Source organism: Taudactylus pleione, unplaced genomic scaffold (assembly GCF_031769625.1).
Source record: "Taudactylus pleione unplaced genomic scaffold, aTauple2 ptg001370l, whole genome shotgun sequence".
In the NCBI taxonomy this organism is placed as follows: Eukaryota; Metazoa; Chordata; class Amphibia; order Anura; family Myobatrachidae; genus Taudactylus; species Taudactylus pleione.
The window spans coordinates 349,641-373,719 of NW_028285770.1; the positions used below are offsets into that span (position 1 = coordinate 349,641).

The window sequence follows — 24,079 nt, forward strand, 5'->3', positions numbered from 1 at the left end:
GTCTCTACCGAACGGACTTGTTGGTGTCACTGAATTTTGATCTCCGGGCAAATGGCCGTCATCACTGACACAGATTGAAGCCATGTAAAATAAGAATCCTGTTATCTCTGCCTGTTAGGGATTTCGTGATTGTGAAAATAAATGTATATGGTGGATTATTACAACTGGAAATGATTTTATAATTAGCACAGGGCTAGTGGGACAAATTCAATTACCGGTACTTACTATTACATACAGATGGAACGTACACAGCACAGCAGCTGCGTCACGTGACAGTGGGCGCATAGGTCAGGTGACATCGTGTCACATGACTTAGCAGGATACCGGAAGTTGTTCGTTCGGGTGACAGTCGGAGGCTGTTGTTGGACGTCGGTCCTGGTCCTGGCCATGGCCTCCATCCTCGAGGAATACGAGGACTCTCTGTCTCGTGTAAATTTCCCGAGCCAGACCCGGGCGCCGGGGATCCCACTCTCCGGTGAGGGACTCCGTAAAACTGAGATAGGATGGCTGCGGGCATGTTGGAAATAGCCGGGGAGGGTGTGTGGAAGGCGTTTTGGCACTTGAGGGAACTTCGATGAAATGGGTGGAAATAGGAATAACATTATGGGGCTAGATAGAGAACTAATGGGTCTAGTAAGACATGCACAGAAGTGGTTGTGTCAGTGCTAAAGAAGCTGTTACAGTGTGTGTGTATGTATGTGTATATATATATCTATATATTTATCTGATTTAAGAACACATTAGCTTCAAATATTTTTATGGATATTGGATTAACCCCATTCTTTTATACCCAGCTGTATATGTAGTGAGTAGAGAGGCATGCTGAATGTGTGTACTGTTAGAAAGTACTTAAAATGTTCTGTAAACCCCTGCATACATGGGATTTTGTGTTATTCTTAACTACTGCCTAGTACCAGTGGGTTAGCCCCCTGGCTGCAGTTTACAGGGTGCTCTTTAAATGCAGTATTGATGTAGCTGATGTGCTACTCTGAGCAATCCCCCAACTCACATGCAGATCAAGCTGGTAGTATTGTGCTCTAATCTCACACTCTTATTACACGTAGGCATAGGGCGGTATTCAATTAGTTTTGTGTCCGCGATAAAGTTTTGACTGGCAAACTTTACGCCGACATGACGTGTTTTGGACGTGGAAACTTATCATGTGCGTCCCCGCTATTCGCCCTATTCAATTCCAAACCACGCAAAAACGGCAAGCCGCGAAGTCGGAACAGGCAGAAAGTGCTGTCAGAAACTGGAAAATCAGGCTGAACCCCACAAAAAGATGCACTAACATTGGGGATCAATGTAGATGTCTCTGAATAGCCCTAACAAAGCTGTTTGGGGTACTTAAGTTGTTTCAATAGCTTCTTATTAGCGTCTTTGCACAAGTGGTGAAGAATGGCATTAAGCAGTATTTTTTGGTGAAAATAGGTAGTCCTGTCAAATTTGGGGTACTTGACAATAGGTGCTAGCATATTTTAAAGTTTTTAAGGTGAAGTTAAAAAAAATCGTAAAAACCGCAGATGCCTCAAAAGTCTATTTTGCTAGTTTGTATGCTTGTCCCCCCAAAATGAAAGTACTTTTTTGGGGTGCTAACTTTTTTTTTTTTAGGGATTTTTTTGACACAGTTGTCCTTTGGGGGGCTATCCCAAGGGTTCTGAGTGGTTTCCCCACCTTTGCACCTCAAAATAAAAAAAATATTTTTTGCCTATTACATTGCATTGAGTTTCCGTGTACGCGAAAACCATTTGGAATTGAATACGGAGATAAGTTTCCTCTACGTGAAAAGCCGAGATTGGCGATACTTTTCCACGGATCTCGGCTTTTTGTGGCTAAATGAATACGGCCCAAAGTCTCAATTCTGCACAAGAGACGCAATGTGCAATTCCAGAACAGCACAATGCAGACATCGACATTGCCAGTTTTGCCTTGCCCCCCAGAGCTGTGTAGGAAAACTCGTGATGCATAGCCTGCCGTAAATGGCTGATAGGTGCACACCAAGCATCGCTCTGGTGCCCAGTGGCACCCAGCGTCACTTTAAAATGAAATCACCCCTTGGTATTTTGAGCTTTGAAGCTGCAACAGCCTATTTTATTTGCATCTCTATTAACACAAATGGAAACCATCTACACTGCTCTGCTGTTATCTGTTGTATTCTAATCATGTCTTGCAGAAAACAGTCATATCAAATTGTCCTTTAATATTCACCCGCAGCTCCCTTGTATAGACCCATCTTTTGTGCACTTTATTGGGGACATAATCAGATTTTGACTCCAACTGACACAAACAGACTGACTTACACTGATTGTCTTTCAGACTGTGATAGTATCTGAATAGCGCTGAAGCTTAATGTTTGTCACAGAAAGTGAGATGGGGCCTTATAATGTAGCAGGTGTGTGCAGTCATCATTCCTGAAGGTCTTATTCTGGCCATACACCTGCATGATTTCGGGCCGATTGCCCGATTTTCGTTGCGTTGTACGCTGAAATTGTGTATTTTTTAAGTAATTACATTCCGTTGCACGCAACCCGCAGCTCCTAAAACTGATCATATGATCAGATGTGTGGCCCATGTGATCCATCGTATCGTGTGCAGATCGTACCGTGTATTTTGTGCATGCGATGCATCGTGCGTCTATTCATGTAATTTCAATGACGTTTTCCTGATGAGCGCGTGAGGCACATGATCGATCGTACTGCCAGGTAGCTCCGGGGAGTCATAAGGTGAATCTTATCTAATGCTGGTCATACTAGTGTATGACCAGCATTAGGATAAGGACATTTATTTTGCTGCCATCATCGGTCTGTCTGCTTGTGTGTACTGTTGTCTATTCCAGCCCTTGCCACTTGTAATTTAAGAGGCTTCTACAGTAGAGTATAAAACCTGATTGTTTCCTAATTGGCACACAAACTATTCTGTAACGTTATATGGATAAATTATTGGTTTATATTAAATAGCCCTATAATGATCCTTCATTGTTTCTCTAACCTCTCTATAGTGATCTATGCAGTAATACAATCTGACCCAAAGAATGTACCAGCCTTTCATCTTCATTATTTGTTTTGTCTTCTAAGCCACTACATTTTATAATTGTTTGTTTTATAGTAGCTATAAAAATATTTATCACCAAAGCTAATTGGGATTTCTTACCACTAATCAATACAAAATACCCTGTTATGTTGCATAAAGACAACTGTAAAACTTTTTTGTAATTACAAAAAAAAGATAATTAAAAAAGTAAACCCTGTCTCAGAGATCACGTACTGAACTGAAATAAGCCCTCCTGTTTGAAATATAGTGTTTACATTTATTTAAATATAAGTACAGCTGGGAGTTGGTTAGGCCAGTTGTTCTCTACCCTCAGGTTTTCTCAATTCCAGTCCTCAAGTACCACCAGAGGGTTTCTGTCTGTGGAATGTGGGAGATAATTACTGACCCATCAATATAGATTGTCACCAGTGCATGATCGAAGGTACTTGAGGACTGGAGTTAAAAACCCCAGGGTTAGACAATTTCTAAATTATAGCTTCATCATGAAGATCAATTAATTATTATAGATGGGAGAAACTAACTATAGGATACTTCACAAATCTGACAATGATGAGATTGTGGTAAAAAGACAACTATTATTTAAGAAACTATGTCCCAAGGGGATGGGGGACTTGCTTATCATCTGGAGGAAGATCCTATAATCTGATGTGACCAAGATTGATTTGTCCTTGTAATGGGAGCATAATGCTATAGGTTTACCCCTCTGCTTCAGGATCTGGATAATATGCCAAAATAAATGGCAAGATATAGACAATACCTTCTCCATCCTGCGATAGACCATGGTGCTTCTACCAAGTATTCTAACATAGGAGGTGAATACTTATGTATTGAATTGTTTTATTTGTACTCAAGAAAGGTTATATTATTATTTTTTGCTTCATAAGTTTTTCGTGTCCGATGTGAAAAATTTCTGAATAAATCTATTTTGAATCCACAATGTAAAATAAGATGTGAAAATGCAAAACTGCTAATTTTTTTTTTTATTTTTTTTTACTACCACTGAGTAAGTGTATGAAAACCATACAAGATTTTGTTAAAAGTCCTTACCGAGCTATGTCTTTATGCATCTTTTTTTTTTTTTTTCCAGGATATGTAAATGCTCGCCTAGAGAAGGAGACACCTATTTTTAAAAAACAGAGGATCGACTTAACACCACCAGAGAACATTAACAGTTTGGTTGTGTGTAGTAACCAACTATGTATGAGTTTGGGAAAGGAAGCAATTCTCAGGTGTGTTGGTAGTGAGTAAAGATACAGGAGACAAATCACTTATTTTGCACATGTTGCAGAGTACATTTCAAAATCTGAAACGTTGTATAGAGACCTGTCAAGAGGACATATTTGTATGAGGTGCAAATTTATAGTTTGCAGGGGTGCGTCGAACACCCTAGCACCGCTCAGAGTGTACCCTGGTCAGTTCAGATCAGTATAGTTACAACAGGCACAAGCTGTTCTGGGTGGAGAGCTAAGCTACACCTAGATCTAGGGTCACATAATGGAAGAGGCGAGTGGATGAAGGTGTTATATTACATTTAGAAGAAATAGATATTTAGAGTTAAAGATAAATTATTATTAAAGATTGGATTTAGCACTTTTATGCAGAAAATACATCAGTAAAATAACATGTTAGTGATTGCGCTGAGTGAAAAAAAAAATGTAGGTCCTGGGACCTCTCACTTTAAAAAATTGTTGTCCTACTAGACAGTTTCTGGGTCCCATCGTAAATTATGCCTCACTGTCTGTAGCACGTAAAAACGCACTATAGGGCATATTTTGCAGTGAGAATGAAATGGGGAGACGAGGCACAGGGGTGGGAGGGCAGAGTGCAAAGGAGAGCAGAATGGAGAACTGGAGGCACAGGGGAGGGGGAGACTATACAGGAGAGCAGAAGGGGTACAGATATGGAGAAAGAGGTAACGAGTGGGAGGGCAGAGTGCACAGGAGAGCAGAAGGGGTGAGGGGAACAGGGGGCACAGGTGGGAGGGCAGAGTACACGGGAGAGTAGAAAGGGTACAGACATGGAGAGAGGGGAATAGGGGGCACATGGGGGAGGGCAGAATACACGGGAGAGTAGAAAGGGTACAGACATGGAGAGAGGGGAACAGGGGGCACATGGGGGAGGGAAGAGTACACGGGAGAGTAGAAAGGGTACAGACATGGAGAGAGGAACAGGGGCACATGGGGGAGGGAAGAGTAGAAAGGGTACAGACATGGAGAGAGGAACAGGGGCACATGGGGGAGGGAAGAGTACACGGGAGAGTAGAAGGTGTACAGACATGGGGAGAGGGGAATAAGTGGGAGGGCAGTGTACACAGGAGAGCAGAAGGGTACAGACATGGTGGGAGGGCAGTGTACACAGGAGAGCAGAAGGGTACAGACATGGTGGGAGGGCAGTGTACACAGGAGAGCAGAAGGGTACAGACATGGAAAGAGGGGATCACGGCACAGGTGGGAGGGCAGGGTACATAGGAGAGCAGAAGGGTACAGACATGTGGAGAGGGGAACAAGGGGCACAAGATGAGAATACAATATATTTAATATTTTTTACAGAAGTTGGTTATAAACATGTGCTAGCTGTGTAATAACATTACACCACAGCCTGCCCCATTATCATTATAACAGGATACCAGGTACTGTCAGGGTGCTGTGGAATCGGGGCACCTCACCTTCTCCCCCTCCGGCAGCAGTAGCCGTTCCTGACTCCCCGAGCCTCTTCAGGCACCAGCACAAGTCGCTACACTCCACCATCTTGTTAGCTGGCTACCCAAGATAAGAGCGGACAGGAGATGGCCACTGGCGCCAACACCAGATCAGCCAGCCCAGACCAATCCGGTACCGAGCCTTCCTCATCCAGAGCAGAACGCCTCGGCAGCATTTCCCCAACCAATCGATTGCGGCGCGCACACAGCGCATCCTGTGGGACCTGGTCATTTTTAAAACCGGGTCCTTCACCTCCTGTATCATGTAAAAACATGCCATAGTACGTATTTTGTGATCACTGATGTTACTATGATCCCTAGGTCATAACACCTTCATCCATTAAAAAAGTATTTTTTTTTTTAGAAAATTGTTACATAGCCTCTTCATCCACTTACCTCTTCAATTCTGTCAAAATCTTGATTAAAGTGCACTTCTTTGGTATCTTAATGCCCATTTGGTATCCTAATGCCCATAACAACTAGTCAGTTACAATATTTTCCTATTTATGTCTTTAAAATAAAAATATATTGAGCTGTGTCCTGTCCTATATGTCCTGGAAAGACTAGATATAAAATTCACTTTCTTGGAGTAAAAATACGCTGTATCCTTTGTAAGCGTCGCAAAATGTGAATTGTGGTCTGCTATTGGTGGGAAACTCTACAGTATTAATGTGGCTAAATATATATACTTTTTGTGATGGCAGTGTAGATTGCAAGCTTGCGAGCAGGGCCTTCCTACCTATATATCTGTAATTACCCAGTTTTGTTCTATTAATGTTTACAATTGTAAAGCGCAACGGAATATGCTGCACTATATAAGAAACTGTTAATAAATAAATAAAAAAAATACTTTAAACCCATGATTTCTGTTGCTGAAATAATTTATTGTTCAACCTAACCCTTTTTTCCACCATATAATTTCTAACCCTGTAGGATCGATTTGATAAAAGCTGACCAGCCAAACCAGGTGGAACTTGGACGTAAAGATGATTTCAAAGTATACAAGTTATTTTTGGATCCCACGGGTAATAATCATTGTTGCTTTTCTTTCTTTTGATACTAGAATAATAATAATAAAAAAAGAAATAAATATATATATATATATATATATATATATATATATATATATATATATATATATTAGCCTATTTATTTTATATACTTTAAATTATTGTGACCACTGCTATGCAGTCATTATGTCAAAACCACAATGTTGAATTTTAGCATGTTGGGATGGTGAAAATGTTGACATTCTACATGTCAATGTGGGAAAAATGTTGACATATGACATATCTATACAGTCATAATGTTCACAAAGCATCTGAGTTTTATGGTGAGGTGTCGACATTTGAAATGACAACTTTATGGCCCTGTTGACATTTTCCAAGTCGACGAAATAATACATTTTTGTGACAAATTGTTACAGTTTAATCCTTTCAATGAGCTTCTAATCGATTTTTTTGCTGACATTGAATGATGGTGGCTCATTAGACACAAGTCCCAGTTTTTAGTGACTTCATTCTCTTGGTATGGAGTTTTGCACCATAAGCTATTGTGGGTAAAGAGTATATGAAAGAGTCATCTATACCTGACTTCCTGGTTAGAGAGTCTTTGTCACTAAGATAATTTATTTTTGCTTCCTAAAGTAAGGTTTGGAGGATGAGCAGGTTTGCTCTTTCGGAGGTTTCTGCAGGCGGCTGTTAGGATTTGAGACTTTGTGTTAGTATTAAAGTCTTAAACCTATGATGTATGGTTATTGGTACACTGGGGGTTTAGGCCAAAGGACCCAGTGTACATTATCTAGAAGAAACTGCTTTAAAGGCTCTTGATAACATTTAGGTGAAGAGACCTTCCATATGGAGGAAATGGTCTGGGGGTGTCACAGATTCTGGAATATTATTGATCCTGAGGTTATTACCTCTTGATCAGCTGTAAATCCTTTCACAGCAGCTCTGAGTTCAGTTCGGAGCAGTCTTTCCTGGACTATACTGTGCAGTCTGATTGTGACTAAGCTGGTGATGATGCCTTACTTTTCTTTTTGATAAAGGACACTGCATCACCAGAGGCGGATAATGTGCTTGTTTGTAAAACTGCTTCAATGGTTAATTGATCATTTTCTGAACTTATGAGTCACATATTTATTGGCTGCATGATGATGTTCAGGTACTGTATTATTGCGTACAACCTCTCCTTCACTTGTTGATGGATACTTCCTATTTCTTAGAGTGAACGTGTGTAATTTCTGTAAGTTTATATTTACACAGCACCTGGCGCTAATCAAATGGCAATTATTGTAACTCAATGTTAATTTTATCAGCAATGAAGCTGTTTGATTGAGCATAGCAATATAACACCATGTGAGCCCGTGACAGCTCACCAATAAACACGCATAGAGCAAACTAAAAATAAATATATAGGTGATGCGCTAATTAAAAAGAGGTCCCAATGTGGCAGAACAATCAATCAGAACACCATCGTTCAGATTTCTTAATATTTAAAATGTTATATTACACATAGAACATCATACATACGTATAACATAAGAACATTGTATTCTTAAAAGCTTAAGATATATTACAGACACAATTCTATATGAAAAAATAAAGTCTACAAGGTTACAAATGCCAAGTGACTAAAAATCTATAGCAGTTGTTAAACAAGAAAAAAAATATTTTTTTGTTTGCTACTATATAAGTCACAGGTAATTCTCTTAACATATTTTGCTCCATCAATGGGGGCTTTATCAAAGAGGTGCGAAACGTGTTAGAGAATTACCTGTGACTTACAAAAGGACTTTTGCTGAGTGACATCTGTAGCCCTTCTTATTGATTGGAAACCATCTTTATTTACTGGTGGACTGTGCACTTTGGTGGAGTGGTGACCCAGAGAGACGGAGGCGCTGCCTGGCCAGAGAGTGCCTGGAGCTGGATTACTTTACCACATACTAAGATCTCAAAGTGACGGGAGACATGACCACAAAGCAAGCTAAGTTCTCGGTCCCTCCTTGGGCTGTGGTCTGTGGGACTGTGATTAAAACGCCCAACCGCAGTTAACACTGATCACCTTGGAAAAGCATATATGGGGTAAAGATGTTGTAATATTGCAACTTATATATATATATATGCAAATTGGAGCAGCAGCTCATAAAACGTGTATTCTAGGAGGATCCTTTCCATCCAGCATGTCAGTTTATCTTCCAGAAACTTTGCTTCTAAAACTCAGTGGTGAGACTAAAAATATATAGTAGCAAACAAAAAATTTTTTTTTTCTTGTTTAACAACTGCTATGGATTTTTAGTCACTTGGCATTTGTAACCTTATAGACTGTATTTATTTTTTCATATAGAATTGTGTCAGTAATATATCATATAATGTTCTTATGTTGTATGTATGATTTTATGTGTAATATAACATTTTAAATATTAAGAAATCTGAATGATGGTGTTCTGATTGATTGTTCTGCCACATTGGGACCTCTTTTTAATTGGCGCATCACCTAAATATGTATTCTGTAAGTTTGTTTATGTATGTGAAACTGTTAATTTATTTCCACTACTCTGTGGCTCATGTAAGGTATTGTCAGTTGTATTCCCCTTGTTCAGTGCTACAGAATCCTTGTGGTTCCTTATAAATACATAATTTGCTAGTTGCTACTTGGTAAATGTTTTTGGGAAATAAAGGGAAGCAAGATAATTTGGGGATTTTGTGTTTTTCCTCTGGACATCCGTGTTGTGAGGGGGCACACTGTCTTGCCCAATAGCAATGCTATGCAAAAATAGGGTATTTGCATGCAAACAGCTATTTGCCCTATATGCAAAAATAACATTACATTTATACCCCTCACAGTGCTGCTTGGCTTGTCTGGAAGCAAATTTTGCAGCCAGGCAACATCTGCAACTAGATCATTACCATTCTCTTTAAAAATGTTATTGAGCATTCTAATCAAGTTGCTTCACATTAGATTATTTCCTTATTTATGTATTTTTCTGTAATGTGTTTTATATATCTTTTCTACTTCCTCATATGTATAAAATAGGTTGGTTGCATTTCTGAATTCCTTTTTGCTTGTGGTTTTTATTTATTTTATTTTTTTGTTTTATTTTTCCAAATGTTACAATATTCCTTTAGCTACTTGTAGTTAAGGTGAACTTTTGTATAGCACTGATATAAATGAATTACTTGAGTAAGAGTGTCGTTTTTTTTTTTAAATTTATTTTAGGATCACATCTCCTGATTGCTCTGAACACTAGTGAGTGCCTTTATCTCAATCGAAATGCCCAGAAAGTGAGATCTCTTTCCCGATGGAAGGGCCACATGATCGAAAGTATTGGATGGAACAAGTTCCAAAAGAATGACACCACCACAGGTCCTATTTTAGTAGGCACTGAACAGGGTCAAATTTATGAAGCCGAAATCTCAACCAGTGAAGGTGGTCTTTTTGGAACAAATCCTGACCAGTATTTTCGCTACCTTTACACTTTGGAGGAAGAGACTGGACCTGCTCCGGTGTGCTGTTTGGAAATCGATTGTGGATATGAGAACCGATTTTGTGTAATTGCAACCACAAGGAAAAGACTCTTCCAGTTTGCTGCAAAATTAACAGAAGGCGCTGAGCAACAAGGCTTTGCACCGCTTTTCAGTCATTCTGCAGATGACCCCCCGAGCATCCGAGAGTTTCCAGATGATCTTGGCTATAGTGAAATAGCTTTCTACACTCAAAAGCTTCGCACCTATCCAATGTCCTTTGCTTGGATGATGGGAAATGGGGTGCTTTATGGGAACTTAGACTTCTCTAGGCCAGATTCTGGTCTTACCGATGTCCAGGTTTGGGAATACCCATCCAATGAAAAACCAATATCCATCGTGCTGACTCAGTTCCACTTTTTGCTTTTGCTGCCAGATAGGGTAAAGGCCATTTGTACTTTAAATGGTCAGGTAGTATTTGAAGATATCTTTCCTGAAAAGTTTGGCCCATTGAAAAGGATGGTGAAAGATCCAGTTATAGGCCAGATCTGGATTCATACAGAGAGAGCAGTCTTCCGATACCTTGTTGATCGCGAGCCAAGGGATGTGTGGAAGATGTATATGAACATGGGCAAATTTGACTTGGCCAAAGAGTTTTGTAAGGATCGTCCTGAATGTATGGATATGGTGTTGGCTAAGGAGGCTGAGCACTGCTTCCAGACCAAGAAGTATAAAGAGAGTGCTAAATGTTATGCTCTGACCCAAAACTACTTTGAAGAAATAGCACTAAAATTCATTGAAGCAAAACAGGAAGAAGCCCTAATGGAGTTTCTACTGAAAAAGCTGTCCAACCTTAAACCTTTCGAGAAAATACAAGTCACTTTACTGACTACTTGGTTGACAGAGTTGTATCTCAATCGTCTTGGAATTTTAGAAAGTGATACATCTAAAAGAAGCTTGTATCTAAAGACTCGTAATGATTTCAGAGCTTTTCTCAGCAGCAAGATAAATAAGGAATGCCTCAGTAATAACCGTGCCTCCATATATGACCTCTTAGCCAGTCATGGGGACACAGAGCACATGGTGTATTTTGCTGTCCTGATGGAAGACTATGAACGAGTAGTATCTCATCACTGCCAGAATGATGATTACGATGAGGCCCTCAATGTCTTATCAAAGCACAAAGATAAGAGGCTTTTTTATAAGTTCTCTCCAGTCCTGATGCAGCACATACCGAAAAAAGTAGTAGACTCTTGGGTCCAAATGGGGAAAAAGCTGGACCCAAAGAACCTTATTCCTGCTCTTGTTAATTACAGTCAGAGTGCATGCACTCAGATCAATGAGGCCATTAGGTACATGGAATTCTGTGTGTATGAACTCAAGGAAACTGAACAGGCTATTCACAACTACTTATTGTCACTGTATGCTCAGTTTCGGCCAGATCGTCTCCTGTCATACTTGGAAAAGGCTGGCACCAACCCCAATAGAATCCATTATGACCTAAAATATGCTCTACGTCTGTGTGCAGAACATGGGCACCATCATGCCTGTGTCCATGTCTACAAGGTTATGGAGCTGTATGAAGAGGCAGTTGATCTGGCTTTAAAGGTAGGCAAATGTTGATGCTTGATATTATCTAGTAGCAAACTAATGGAGCATACACACGGTCAGATTTGTCAGACTTGTCAGATGAACGATTGAACGATTTTACCAAAGTTTTGAACGATATGAACGATTGAACGATTTTTGACTGCATTAAAATGAATGGAATCGTCCAAGTCTGACTGCAAACACATCAGATGTCAGAAATCGTTATCTGACCATCGGGAACGCGCATCGTTGATCGTCCATCGTTCAGGCATGTCAGATATGAACGATTTTCCTTCAGATATGAACGACTGAACGATTTTTAAATCGTTATCGTTCATATCTGAAGGAAAAATTGACCGTGTGTATGCACCATAATGTGATGTAAGATACTGCTCAATTTTTTTTTAGATATGGTTAATGTGCCTTCTTTAGACATTCATGTAACTGTCCTATTCATTTATAGTTGAAGGAAAACCATACTGTTCATATAATATTGTCTTCCAGTCTCATTCCCTTTTTATTTCTTTTTTTGTTGCCTTAAGATTTGATCATGGATAACACAGTTTAAATGTGTTTGCCTCTTGTTTGTGATGTTGCTTGTTATTGAGCCTCTAGTTTTGTTGATGTATGTATTCCAATTAGCGTTGTCATGCTTGATTTTTGTCTTATTGTTGTTACATAGGTTGATGTGGATCTGGCAAAGTCTTGTGCAGATTTACCAGCTGATGATGAGGAGCTGAAGAAGAAGCTGTGGTTGAAGATTGCTCGTCATGTGGTACAGGAAGAAAAGGATGTGAAGAAGGCCATGGTTTGTCTGTCCAGCTGTAATCTTCTTAAAATCGAAGATATTCTTCCATTCTTCCCTGACTTTGTGACCATTGACCACTTTAAGGAAGCCATCTGCAGCTCTCTACAAGCTTACAACCAGCATATTGAGGAGCTGAAGCAAGAAATGGAAGATGCCACAATGAGTGCGAAGCGCATACGGGAAGACATGCAGGAGATGAGAAATAAGTATGGCTCAGTGGAACCACAAGATAAGTGCACTGCCTGTGACTTCCCACTTCTGAACCGTCCCTTTTATCTCTTCCTTTGTGGTCACATGTTTCATTATGACTGTCTTATGCAGACCGTTGTCCCAAATCTTCCTGCTTACAGGCAATTGAAACTGGATGACCTGCAGAAGAAGCTGGGAGCCGCTGTCCAGCCTTCCAAAAGCCGCTCCCACACAAAGGATGAGGATAGCATAAGTCTGGGCAAGGGGCAACAGAGTCGTGAACAAATTAAGGCAGATATTGACGACATATTAGCAGCTGAGTGTCCCTATTGTGGTGAACTGATGATTCGATCTATTGACAAACCTTTCATAGATCCACAGCAATATAAAGAGGAAATGCTCAGCTGGCTGTAGGATTCATGTCTAAAGTTTCAATGAAACTTCCCCAACAAGGTGCACGGTTACCTGAATAAATTCTTAACTACCATGTATTGAATATCAATCTTTGCATAATTGTGTATATTCTTTTGCCTGCTGTGTTTTCTGTAGTTGCTATTATTTTTTCTCTGTTATGGACAATGGGCCTGATTCTGAGTTGGGAATAGCGTAAGAAAGAGCAAGTAATTTTGTACCCAGACAAACCATGTTACAATGCAAGAAGTGCAAATACAGATTTTTTTTTTTTTTTTTTTGCATGCAGGCTAAATACTGGCTGCTTTTGCATGTAGACCACAAATGTTGGACAGCTTTATTTTTAGATTTAAACTACGACACACCCTCCTGAAATCTAAATCTTTCTGCACTCTTTAAATCTTCCTCCCTTGCAGTGCAGCATGGTTTTGCCAAGGTGTAAAGTTACTTGTTCTTTCTTACTTTATTCCCAAATCAGATTCAGGCCCAATATTCCCTTTGTGTTGTTAATAGCACCTGTGGCCTAGCACTCCTTTTTTAGTTTAGAAGAGGCTGCTTGCTTAAAATCAGAATATTCTTTACTGACATTTTTTTTCAAATATAATTGTGCATTTGGCACCCTGCTTTTATATGAATCAGTCATGTGATATGTCCACACAATTTATCACATTTAAATGCCTTCAGAGACTGTAAAATGTTTTTGAGATAGACATGTAAATTGTTATGCGAATACATTATTTGCTTGTGAAAATCTTTCTGATATATTATTCAGAGGCTATCTAACTGTGATAAACTATACTTATGAAACACACCATTCATATTTCAGGATGGTTACCATGTATCATTACCGTGGATGTCCTTACTTTACTTTGGGGCTTCTAATGTCCGTTTAATTTTTAATTTATTTGGTTTTCATAATATACAATAATCTCATTTTCTAGTGGGTCTGAGCCTGCAGATCTTACAGTGAACAGCAAATCGGGTGATTGAGCACATTGAACCTAAAATAATTTATGTGTAATTGATTATACTGGTGGGTCGAATCAGTTAGCTGCAGGTTACGTTAATGGGTAAAAAAAACCACAACTGTGACTATTTTGCTATTCAGATATAAAATCTACGTTAATGTGGGCTTCAGGGGGATTAGCACAGTTTTTAGCCCTGAGTATATAAAAAGTAGGAGGCAAAAAAACCCCTTTATTTTAAGGTAAAACTGTTGCACTTGGAGGAATTTAAATAGCATTATTTCTCCTTCATCCACTAGGGGGCATTGGAGCATATACAATTGGTATAGACTGGTGAGAGAGTGGAGCCTTGCACTTGAAATTTCTTCAGAAGTGTAGTCTGCTCCTCCCCCTCTATACCCCACCTGACCTCTGCTTTTAGAATTGTGTCCAAGGGAGCCGGTCACTTGGGGCTGAGCTCATCCCACACTTAGTATATTTTATTTTAACTTTATTTAAATTCATAGCTTCACACAGCATTGAGGACAGGCTGACTGAGAGCTGCATCAGGAGGGACCCGCTGCCGCTATTCTAGAGTGGGTGTCCGGGACCCTGGCAGTAGCTCAGGGAGGGACACTCCACACCCTCTGTGCTTTATAGACAAAGCACCCCCCTGCGGCTGTAATTCTATTCTCACGAGTGAGGACAAATTAGCTGCCCGCGTTAATAGTGATAAACTTTCATAGAACTAGCAGACCGTTACAGAAATATCGGGCGCTGAGGGTGGGGCTTAGCAGCGGCACAGTACTCCCGCACCATCGCTCGTATGGTCTGGAAGGGGCTGCTAGCAGATGCGTAATGCTCCCTGGGGACCGGCCATACCTGTAGCCCAGATAGAGGCTGGATTCCTCTTCATAAAGGCGCGCTTCTACAGGAGTTTTATAGTCCTACACGGAGCACCAGCCATACAACCCAGAGCACTGCATCTTGGGTTGTAACAGTATTGCAGGCGCTAGAGTAACTGCCAGGGCGCCCATTCTGCTATGCTTGCAAAGTCCTTCTGGTTGCTCCCACAGACTGCAGAGATCTGTATAGTCTCAACTATATGTAAAGAAAACTTGTGCTGCAGCTTCAGAGCGATCCTGTCACAGGTTCTCTTCCTGACAGGTTTGTTAAATGTAATGTATATATGTGTTTATGTATATGTGTGTACATATATACAGTATGTGTGTGTAGTGTTCACTCTAGCTCCGATGCGTCACCCTTTTCGTCACTCTTGGGGGCGTGCCCGGCACTTACGGACACGCCGGGCAGCCCCCAAGCGCTGCTAACTGAGAATAGATGCCGGGTCACCGCACATTTCCCCACCCGCGGGACACTGCGACCCGCGAGTGAAGGCTGCACCCGCAGGCTGTCAGGGTAGGGAGCTTTTTACCCTCCTGAAGGAGGGCAGGGCGCTTGTTGCCCCCCAGAAGGAGGGCAGGGCGCCGCGCCCTGCTAAAACAGCCTAGTGGGGATGCTATGTGTGTGCATGTATATATGTGGGTAATAGATAGATATCTATCTCTATATATCATTGCATGCCATGGTTTCACAGTAGCTGCTGAATCAGCTCAGAGTGGACCAATTTTCATGCTAGTCTGCAGCCTGTGTTAATTTATCCTGGGCTACCCAAGTTGTATCCCTTATTGAAATGAAAGCTACGGGATACAGCAGATACCCTTTTATACATATGTTTCTGCTGCTAACTTCTATATCTGTTCTGGTGCGGCCAGAAGTCGGTTGTCTGTGGACACATATTTAGGCATAGGTACTTAGAATATATTTATAATATAATTCACTAACATTGAACCGCGGCAATCAAGCTTCTGCCATGCCTTTGGTGTATTACCACACTATTTTTAAATATGTATATTTTTATATATCCATACATGAGCTTCAGCAAGACTTGGTTATGGTCACCACAGCAAGTTAATCTAAGCTTTTTCATACATACAGCCTGGGGAGAACGCTATATATTCAACCTTCTGCTAGGTGGAAGAACGGTTGTTTACTAGCAGTACGCTTTCAGGTGTTTTGGAGGCCTTTCCTGATTCATCTCTCTGGCTGGACTGGAGATTAGCAATGTCTTTTATACTAGCTTTCTGTGGGGGTGATGTTACATTAGGGACTGAGGTGCTACTGCACGTGTTCTATAGCATTAAGTGTGAGAGACCCAGGTTCGGTTCCTTGACAGCATGTAGGAGGCCTTGCTGTGATTACTGTTCGGTATCTGTTGATACTTTCATTATGCTGATCTATATATAATTGTTTATATTGTTTATACATATATTTATATATCCTCGTTTTCCTTAGTCTCCCCTTGGTTCTTCTTAGAACTGGGACTTTTATCCAGAAACTTAAAGGGTGTATCACAGTTCATTCATGGCTTATAGACATGGACCTTCCACCTTAATTAAGGTGCTTACGTGATTGTCCTCCTAGTGTTCTAGCCTCACTGTATAGGGTGCTTACCTATATTGGTAGTTTTGCAGACGGCACCTGTCCGTTATCTATTGGCTAGTTCTTCTTCTGCAGTTCCTTAGGGTTCTTGCTCTACTAGCGTGACAGTTGGATCTTTGGTTCTTCAATACTACGGTTTTCAGGCTGCCAGAAGTTGGTTGTTGTCCAGTCGATGTGGCCGCTGGTCTTCGCCTGGGCTCATTGCAGGTTTTCAGGTTGCTGTCATATCCATCTGTACCAGAATGGATTGTTCTGATATCTGGTCCTCTGCTAGGTGTTGTAGTCTCAATGCCATCTCTACCTCAGGATCTGTGGGGTCTCCATTCTTTGGGTCTTCTATGGTCTCTCCCTTCTGATGGTTAAATACACCCTATTTCTTCTTCAGGGTCCATAGAGATCCACAGGGATACTATGGGGTAATGTGGTTTGAGAGATCCAGGCACCAAACAGTTTAAAGCTTTCAGCTCCCAGGATGCCTTGGGTCCTCCTTCATATATGCCACAGGCCTTCAGTTGTTTTTGTGCGGCAGGATTCAGACGCACCATTGTAACAGGGAACTACTAAGACAGTTGTAAGCTTTTATTTTATGTTTATTTCATTTTCTATGTTTTTGGGTACTGAGCGTCTGAATTAAGACGCGTATACTGCGACTCCGTCTACCTCCGCCGAGCCGCAACACCAGTAATAGAGCTTGTGATTCTGGCGGGTCTCAGCTGAGCATGCTAGCAGCGATGCTGGGACCTGGACTGCAACCGGACGCACGGAGATGTCAGGTAAGGTGATTCCTTGCTTATAGGGAATCGCGCGCGGCAGTCCTTGCTGCCGGCGTAGGAGATGCAACAGAAGCCACTGCAGTCAGGACCCTCCGCGTCCTCACTAGATTACCGGGACCTTTTTCTCGTCTGACACCGGGGATCGGCAGGGTGGGTTAACGTAGCTTAGGGGAGGTAGGCGCTCCCCTAGCAGATCCTACCCAGATGCGGTCCCATCAAAGGTTTTTGCGCATCTGGGACGCTCCTCCTACCTGCCTCGTGTATATGAGACACTCACAGTCCACTATTGGTGCGCTGCTGTAGCTGTTGGTTTCAGGAGGTTTTGGATCAGTCTCCCTGTATACCGCTGCCATGGGTTAGGTATATAGTTCTCTAAATACTACCAAGCATTGTGTTTTGAGTAGTTGATTCAGAACCCATTGCAACTAAATTACATATACATTGTATGTGACTGTTTACTAGCTGCTGTGTTTCTTCTTCAGGGTCAATAGGGGGTCCACAGGGTTGACCTTGGGGTATAGCTGGATCTGGATCCACGTGCACCACGCAGTTAAAGCCTTAGCTCCCAGGATGCACTGGGTCCATCCTCCTCTATACCCCGCCCCTGAGCCACAGGCACCTCAGTTTAAGTTGGGCCCGGCCGGAGTCGAGTCACCGTTAGCGCAGGGGGGGCTGATTAGCAGCCCCTAAGCTTGTTTTATTTTATGAGTTTTTTAATTTTATTTTTAAAACTCTTCAGAGCAGCAGCGTCAGACTGTCCATGGGACGTCCAAGCTGCTGCTCCTACACCCCGCTGGCGCCGCAGCACCAGTACAGACCTGGGGATGGCGGCGGGACCCCAGAGTCTGTACTAGCCAGGCTCTGGGTTTATCCCTGGGCTGCTGCTGGATCGCCGGGGAACAGGTCAGCCGCAGGTCACCGCTTACGGTGACTCGCGAGTACATGCAGCTTTTGGCCTCCAGTCTCTGGGGACAGACCGGAGGTGCTAGTGGTGGCGGTGGGCTCCCTCTCTCAGGAGGCATACCCCGCGTGTCCACTAGACCACCAAGGAGTAATTTGCCGGGAGTGGGAACCGGCGTCCCGGGGGTTAAATGCTAGCCAGGGGAGAGAGCCTTCCCTGTCTAGCGGCTCCTCCCCCTTAGCTCAGCGTGCCTTTCCGCTGGGGTCTGGCGTTGCTGAGCTGCATCCTCCTGCGGCCACTACTCCTCTGAGGTCTCCGGTGGCCATCTTTTTCTCTGGTGGCAGCGCAGATCGCTCAGGCAGCGTTTGGTCTGGTCCCCCTGTGTACCTCTCACCTACTAAAGGACAGTGTACACAGCACTATAGCCCTCCCAGGCACTGAATCTGGGCAGGTTGATTGTAGTGGTAATGATGCAGTGAGTATTCTTCTGCATGGTATGTGACTTCTGCTAGTACTGACTGTGCTTTATTTACTTAATACTGTCATACTATACCTATCCCTTTTTTCTTCTACAGCCCTGGCAGGAGTGTGGGGGAGGGGCTTCTCTCTGATCTCCACATATATAAATTCAAGTATTTGTGAGCTCTGTCACATACAGTTGCTTGCTACACGGTGCCATATCTGTGGACCGGTGTGTTGCACGCTTGTGGGTTTTCCAGTGGTCCGCCTTTGTGCTTCCTAATTATTTATATAATGTATGTGTATATATATATTGGACAAAGGAAGGCTATTGGGCTATACAGTGCTGATCTCTACACCTACTTATCCATGATCTATTTTGAGTGGGGAATTCCCTGATGCAAGACATTGACTCTATGCCGGTAGCAGCTGTATCCATCTCATTCCATTGATGGGAGCATTCATCTCTCCCCACCGGCTGAGCATACATAGTGATCTACTCCCACAGACGACCTACCTGAGTCGGACTTCATATTGGACCATCTGTGGGTGCGCATTCCAGTCCTGTCTGCAGGAGCTGCGGTCAGCTATCACGGACCGAGTACACACATTGGAGACCATGGTGGAATCAACCTTAAAAGCCCGTTGCTGTGGTCAGCACACACGGACCAGTCGCACACAGTGGAAATCCCCTCACTGGACTTTGACTGAGGTTAAGGTGAGCCGCAAGACTTATATACTTTCTATCACGGCTGCATCTGGAAACATTCTCAGTTGGAGAACATTTTGTATCAGCTTGTTGCTTGGTGTATCACTTTGCTCATCAGTTCATATTTCCAGTGGAATTTTTCCTGTCATTCCAATAACTCTCGCTTCTATTGACCCACACTTTTGGGATTTATTCATCAACCTAGAGAGAGCTCTCATTTATACATTTTCTGAAGAGCTGCAGTGTATTGTCTTATTTGCACGTTATATGTCTTTTAATCTATTGTCATATTTGTTAATAAATTGTTTATTTGTTTCTACAAGCGCTACATTTGTTTCCTTTGTCCACTATCTATTTTGGTGGGTTGCAGTTCCCACAAATTGTAGCAGCTCTGTAGATCCAATTGTTCTTATTGTATATTATATATATTAGGAAGTAGAGCGCTCCGCTGCTCACACTCTGTTCTCCTGCAGACGCTGCGCTGCGGGAGTAATTGAGGAGGATTTATCACAGGCTGGGCTGTGTATGAGGTGCTCTCAGTTGCCTGGGCCCTCCAACCCCCCAACTATGGGACAGGACCCTCCTTGGGTGGTGTTTTCTCAGGTGCTGACCTCCATAGCGGATCGCCTGGTGGTCCCAGCACCCCAAATGGGGTTACCCCCAAATTGCTATTCTCCCATCGCAGGGTATCCCTGAAGAGTGATAAGCCCCATAGGGCATCTTAAACGCCCTATTGTGTCGTCCCAGTCTACGCAACTTTCAGACTCGGATGCATCCTCAGATGATGGGGAATTTCCTGATTACTCTGACTCTGATTCTCCTGTCCGGGAGGTGGTAACTAAGGACCTCATCCAGCGTATGCAAATTTGTCAAAGTGACGGCATGGGAAGCGATCGCTCGCCAAGGCCTAAGTACACCCACTTTGGCTGTGCGAGCGATAGCTCTGTGTATGCAGACACCCATTAGCGTATGTTGAGACACCCACTAGCGCACGTCATCTCCAGGAAGTGTATTAAAACATTGGTACATCTAGCACCATCGGTAGCTATCGCAGCGCTTGTGGTTGCCTTACCCTGCCGCAAGCACTACGAGGACTTCAGGGTAAAAAACAGACATGTGACGTGTACTATGACGCTGCCTGTTAATTATGCATGCCTTAAAAACTGCATTGAAACACCGAGGCACGCCTGTGTTAGTACCTCCACACCCCCGTTATTAGTGTCCTGCCCCTGTTACCACTCACAAACAGCATCTCCTGTCACTCATTTCACTGGGATGTCTTTGCTGGGCAAGTGAGCGGTCTGCGATCGCACAGAGTAGTTCGCGCACGTGCAGAACGAATCGTGCGCGTTTGCAAATCAGGCCACTTGCGACCGCACAGCGCTAGCGAGCGGGTCTGAATCAGGCCCTAAGTCTTCTATTAATGTGACCGCATTGCCCCGGCCCCTAAATCCAAATTTCAAACAGGCTAAAGTGGATGTAGCTGTTTTTCCTCTCGCTGACCAATTGACTGACCACATGGCGGAAGCCTGGCAGTCGTCTAGTAAGAGGTTCCAGCTGCAGAAACGTTTGGAGTCTAGCTACCTGTTTCCTACAGGGCATTGCAAGAAGTGGGAATCCCCGCCTGTGGTGGATTCTCATGTTACTCGCTTAATCAAAAGTGCTACGCTGCCCTTACCCTCCATCTCCTCTCTAAAGAATTCTACGGACAGGAAAGTGGAGACTTGCTTAAAGTCAATTTGTTCTCTCAGGGGCTGTGGCCCGTCCGTCTATGGCTATTTCCTGGGTAGCTAAGGCCATTGAAAGCTGGGCCAATGTACTTGAGGACAACCTTACCGAGGAAGCTCCTGAGGTCCAGAAAGCTCTGGTGGGACAGATGAGAGATGCCGCTACCTATATTGACGAAGCGGCTTTGGATGCCAGTCTACTAACTTCCCAGAGTCTCGGCTGCAGATGTGTCTGCCCACCGCCCTTTGTGGTCACGTTCTTGGAGGGCGGATGCTGATTCCAAGAAAGGCCTGGAGGCCTTGCCCTTCAATGGGGAGTTATTGTTTGGTCCTGATTTGGACAAAGTGTAGACACCCTGGCAGTGTCTGTCGGCTTTTCTGCCTTCAGCTACTGCGCCTTCCAAGGCTTAGGACCTCTGCATATCTGTTCAAGGGAAGTTCTGTTCAAGCTGGCTCCGGATGCAGGAGTATGCCCAAGATGAAGCAGGTGAAGTCAGTTGTCCACTATATAAAGCCCACGCTTAACGCGTTTCAGACATAGTCGTCCTTCTTCAGAAGCGTGATTGTGGCTTATCTTGCAGCAGTATAAATACACTAATACATACAACACCTGAAAGCATTAGCCGCTAATCGGCGCTAATAAAAGTACGCGCATGCGCACGAGCGTCACAAATCCGGAAGTCAGATGACCATGCGTTCCACCAAACAGGAACTGGTCATGCCATGCGTTCCACAGTCTCTACAAACCCGGAAACGTCTAAACTCTTGCGTTCCAAAGACGTAAACGGAGATAATAAGTTCCATATCTTCTATTTGGCCAAATAAGAATAGCGACCAATGTCTTTAAGATACTTAAACACGAACAGTAAATTGTCATATATTTCCTGATAGTTTGAACACATAGTAGCAACATCCTCCATATTGTGTCCAGATAATAAATCATAACATGAGGAATGATGTCAAATCCATAAGCAACGTCCATTAGCAGATGACATAAAATATAAAAACATATAAAACAAAGACATTAGAGACGGCATAAAAAAGACAATAAAAACGGTATAAAAAAGTGGCAGAACATTCACCTCAATATAAAAAGCATTTCAACTCAAAATCACCGTTTAATCCCCTGGGCACAAGGGTTTTTAGTTGATGAATCCATTTAATTTCTGATTGAGACAAACGTTTATCAAGGTCTCTAGTACGCCATCTAGGCAAAATAACTTGGATGCCAAAACAGTTTTTTATATGGCATTCCTTAGAGTAATGTAATTGTTTAAAATGCATAGAGACGACATGAGTCTCTAATCCTTTACGAATATTGTATATATGTTCTGCCCACCTAGTTTTCAAATTTCTTCTGGTTTTACCCACATAGAATAAGCCACAGGCACATTCCAATACATAGATAGCATTCTTCGAATGGCATGTGACAAATTCATTAATGGGGTATTTTATACCATTAACTGAGAAATCAATAATTTTTTTAGTATTAGATTTAACAGTTTTACACATCAAACAGCTTCCACAGCGGTGGAAGCCCTTAGTTCTTATACCTTGCCTTTTTTCAGTCTCTATGCTACTGTTAACAAGTTTATCCTTTAAAGAGGGGGCCTTTCTATATATGAATTTTGGTCTCTCTGGAATTTTGTCACCAATAATAGGGTCTTGCTTTAATATATTCCAGTGCTTTTTTATAATTTTCTCTATTTCCTTATAGGAAGAGTTATATTGTGTGATAAAAGCCCACTGGAAATCATTCTTCACATCCACCTTTTCCTTTTCTTTAATTAAGTCTGATCTTGGAAAAGTACCTATCCTACATCTTGCTTTATCTAGAAGTTCATCTGAGTATCCCTTAGTTCTAAAGCGATCCGAAAGTTCATCTAATTGTTGTAGTTTCATCCTCAGTGCAGTTCCTTTTAATTCTTAAGAATTGCCCAAAAGGGATACCATCCAACCAATTTGGATGGTGTTCGCTAGTTTTTTCAATATATCCATTTGAATCAGTGGACTTCCTATAATTCTTAGTATTAATTGAGCCATCTTTAATATAAATTAAAAGATCTAAAAAAGGAACTTCTAAAGTGCTTTGTGCGACCGTAAACTTAATGGAGAATGTATTCACATTTAAATTGATGCAAAAATTTAAAAGGGATTCCTCTCCACCTCTCCAGATAAAAAACACGTCGTCTATGTAGCGCTGCCATGACACCAGGGGCTGATGAGGCATAGAGGGGGAGGAGACAGTCACACGTCTAGATTTTTTAAAGTGCCAGGCTCTACTCTCCCATCATCTATACCCACAGTGTTTTGAGCTCCAGTGTCCCATGTGGAATCGGAGAAATGGATATTACCGATAAGTACCAAAATACTGTTTTTGGCTAAGATCAAGTGTAATATCTGTTCTTATCAGTTTAATATCTGATACACCCCCCCCCCGTCTCTGGGGGCAATATATTTAAAAGTGTTTGTAGGTTTTGGTATATGTTTTCTCCGGAAAACCATCCTTGAACGTTTTATAGTTATAACCTATGAAGACGGTCACTGTTTTTGGACTGAATCGCTGTAAATATTCTCTATGGGCTTGGCTTGTGGTTAAGGTGATTGCTTTACATAGCAGTGGTCCAGGGTTCAGATCCCACCACAGGCTACTGTAATTTGTTATCCTGATTATTTAAAGCGGGCTACATAGCCCAGTGTACCATAGCTCTGCCTTAGTTGGTAGAGGGTCACTGTTCCATTGGCTTGGTAATCTAATTTTGTGTACACATGGTCATATATAACAGGACGATAAGAACGATAACAATATAGCGTTATCGATCATATCGTCCTTTATTTTGGCCCTTCCAATCCCC

General features: G+C 42.3%; 1 protein-coding gene and 1 non-coding gene across 2 annotated transcripts; both read left to right on the forward strand.

The window, feature by feature from the left end:
- The first annotated feature begins 322 nt into the window (after positions 1 to 322).
- LOC148442983 (vacuolar protein sorting-associated protein 18 homolog) lies at positions 323 to 13,300 on the forward strand. Its single transcript, XM_088463422.1, has 5 exons — positions 323 to 475; positions 4,139 to 4,280; positions 6,683 to 6,774; positions 9,967 to 11,819; positions 12,484 to 13,300. The coding sequence occupies exons 1-5, from the start codon at positions 388 to 390 to the stop codon at positions 13,210 to 13,212; spliced, it is 2,904 nt and encodes a 967-aa protein (XP_088319548.1). The 5' UTR covers positions 323 to 387; the 3' UTR covers positions 13,213 to 13,300.
- Positions 13,301 to 23,592: 10,292 nt separating this feature from the next.
- Positions 23,593 to 23,774, forward strand: LOC148442984 (U2 spliceosomal RNA). Its single transcript, XR_015875761.1, has one exon. It is a non-coding gene; the product is annotated as a U2 spliceosomal RNA (small nuclear RNA).
- Positions 23,775 to 24,079: the final 305 nt, after the last annotated feature.

Coding starts and splice junctions, on each gene's coding strand:
- LOC148442983 (XM_088463422.1), top strand. CDS start 388: ATGGCCTCCATCCTCGAGGAATACGAGGACTCTCTGTCTCGTGTAAAT. Junction 6,775..9,966: donor GTTATTTTTGGATCCCACGG/GTAATAATCATT, acceptor AATTTATTTTAG/GATCACATCTCCTGATTGCT. Junction 11,820..12,483: donor CAGTTGATCTGGCTTTAAAG/GTAGGCAAATGT, acceptor GTTGTTACATAG/GTTGATGTGGATCTGGCAAA.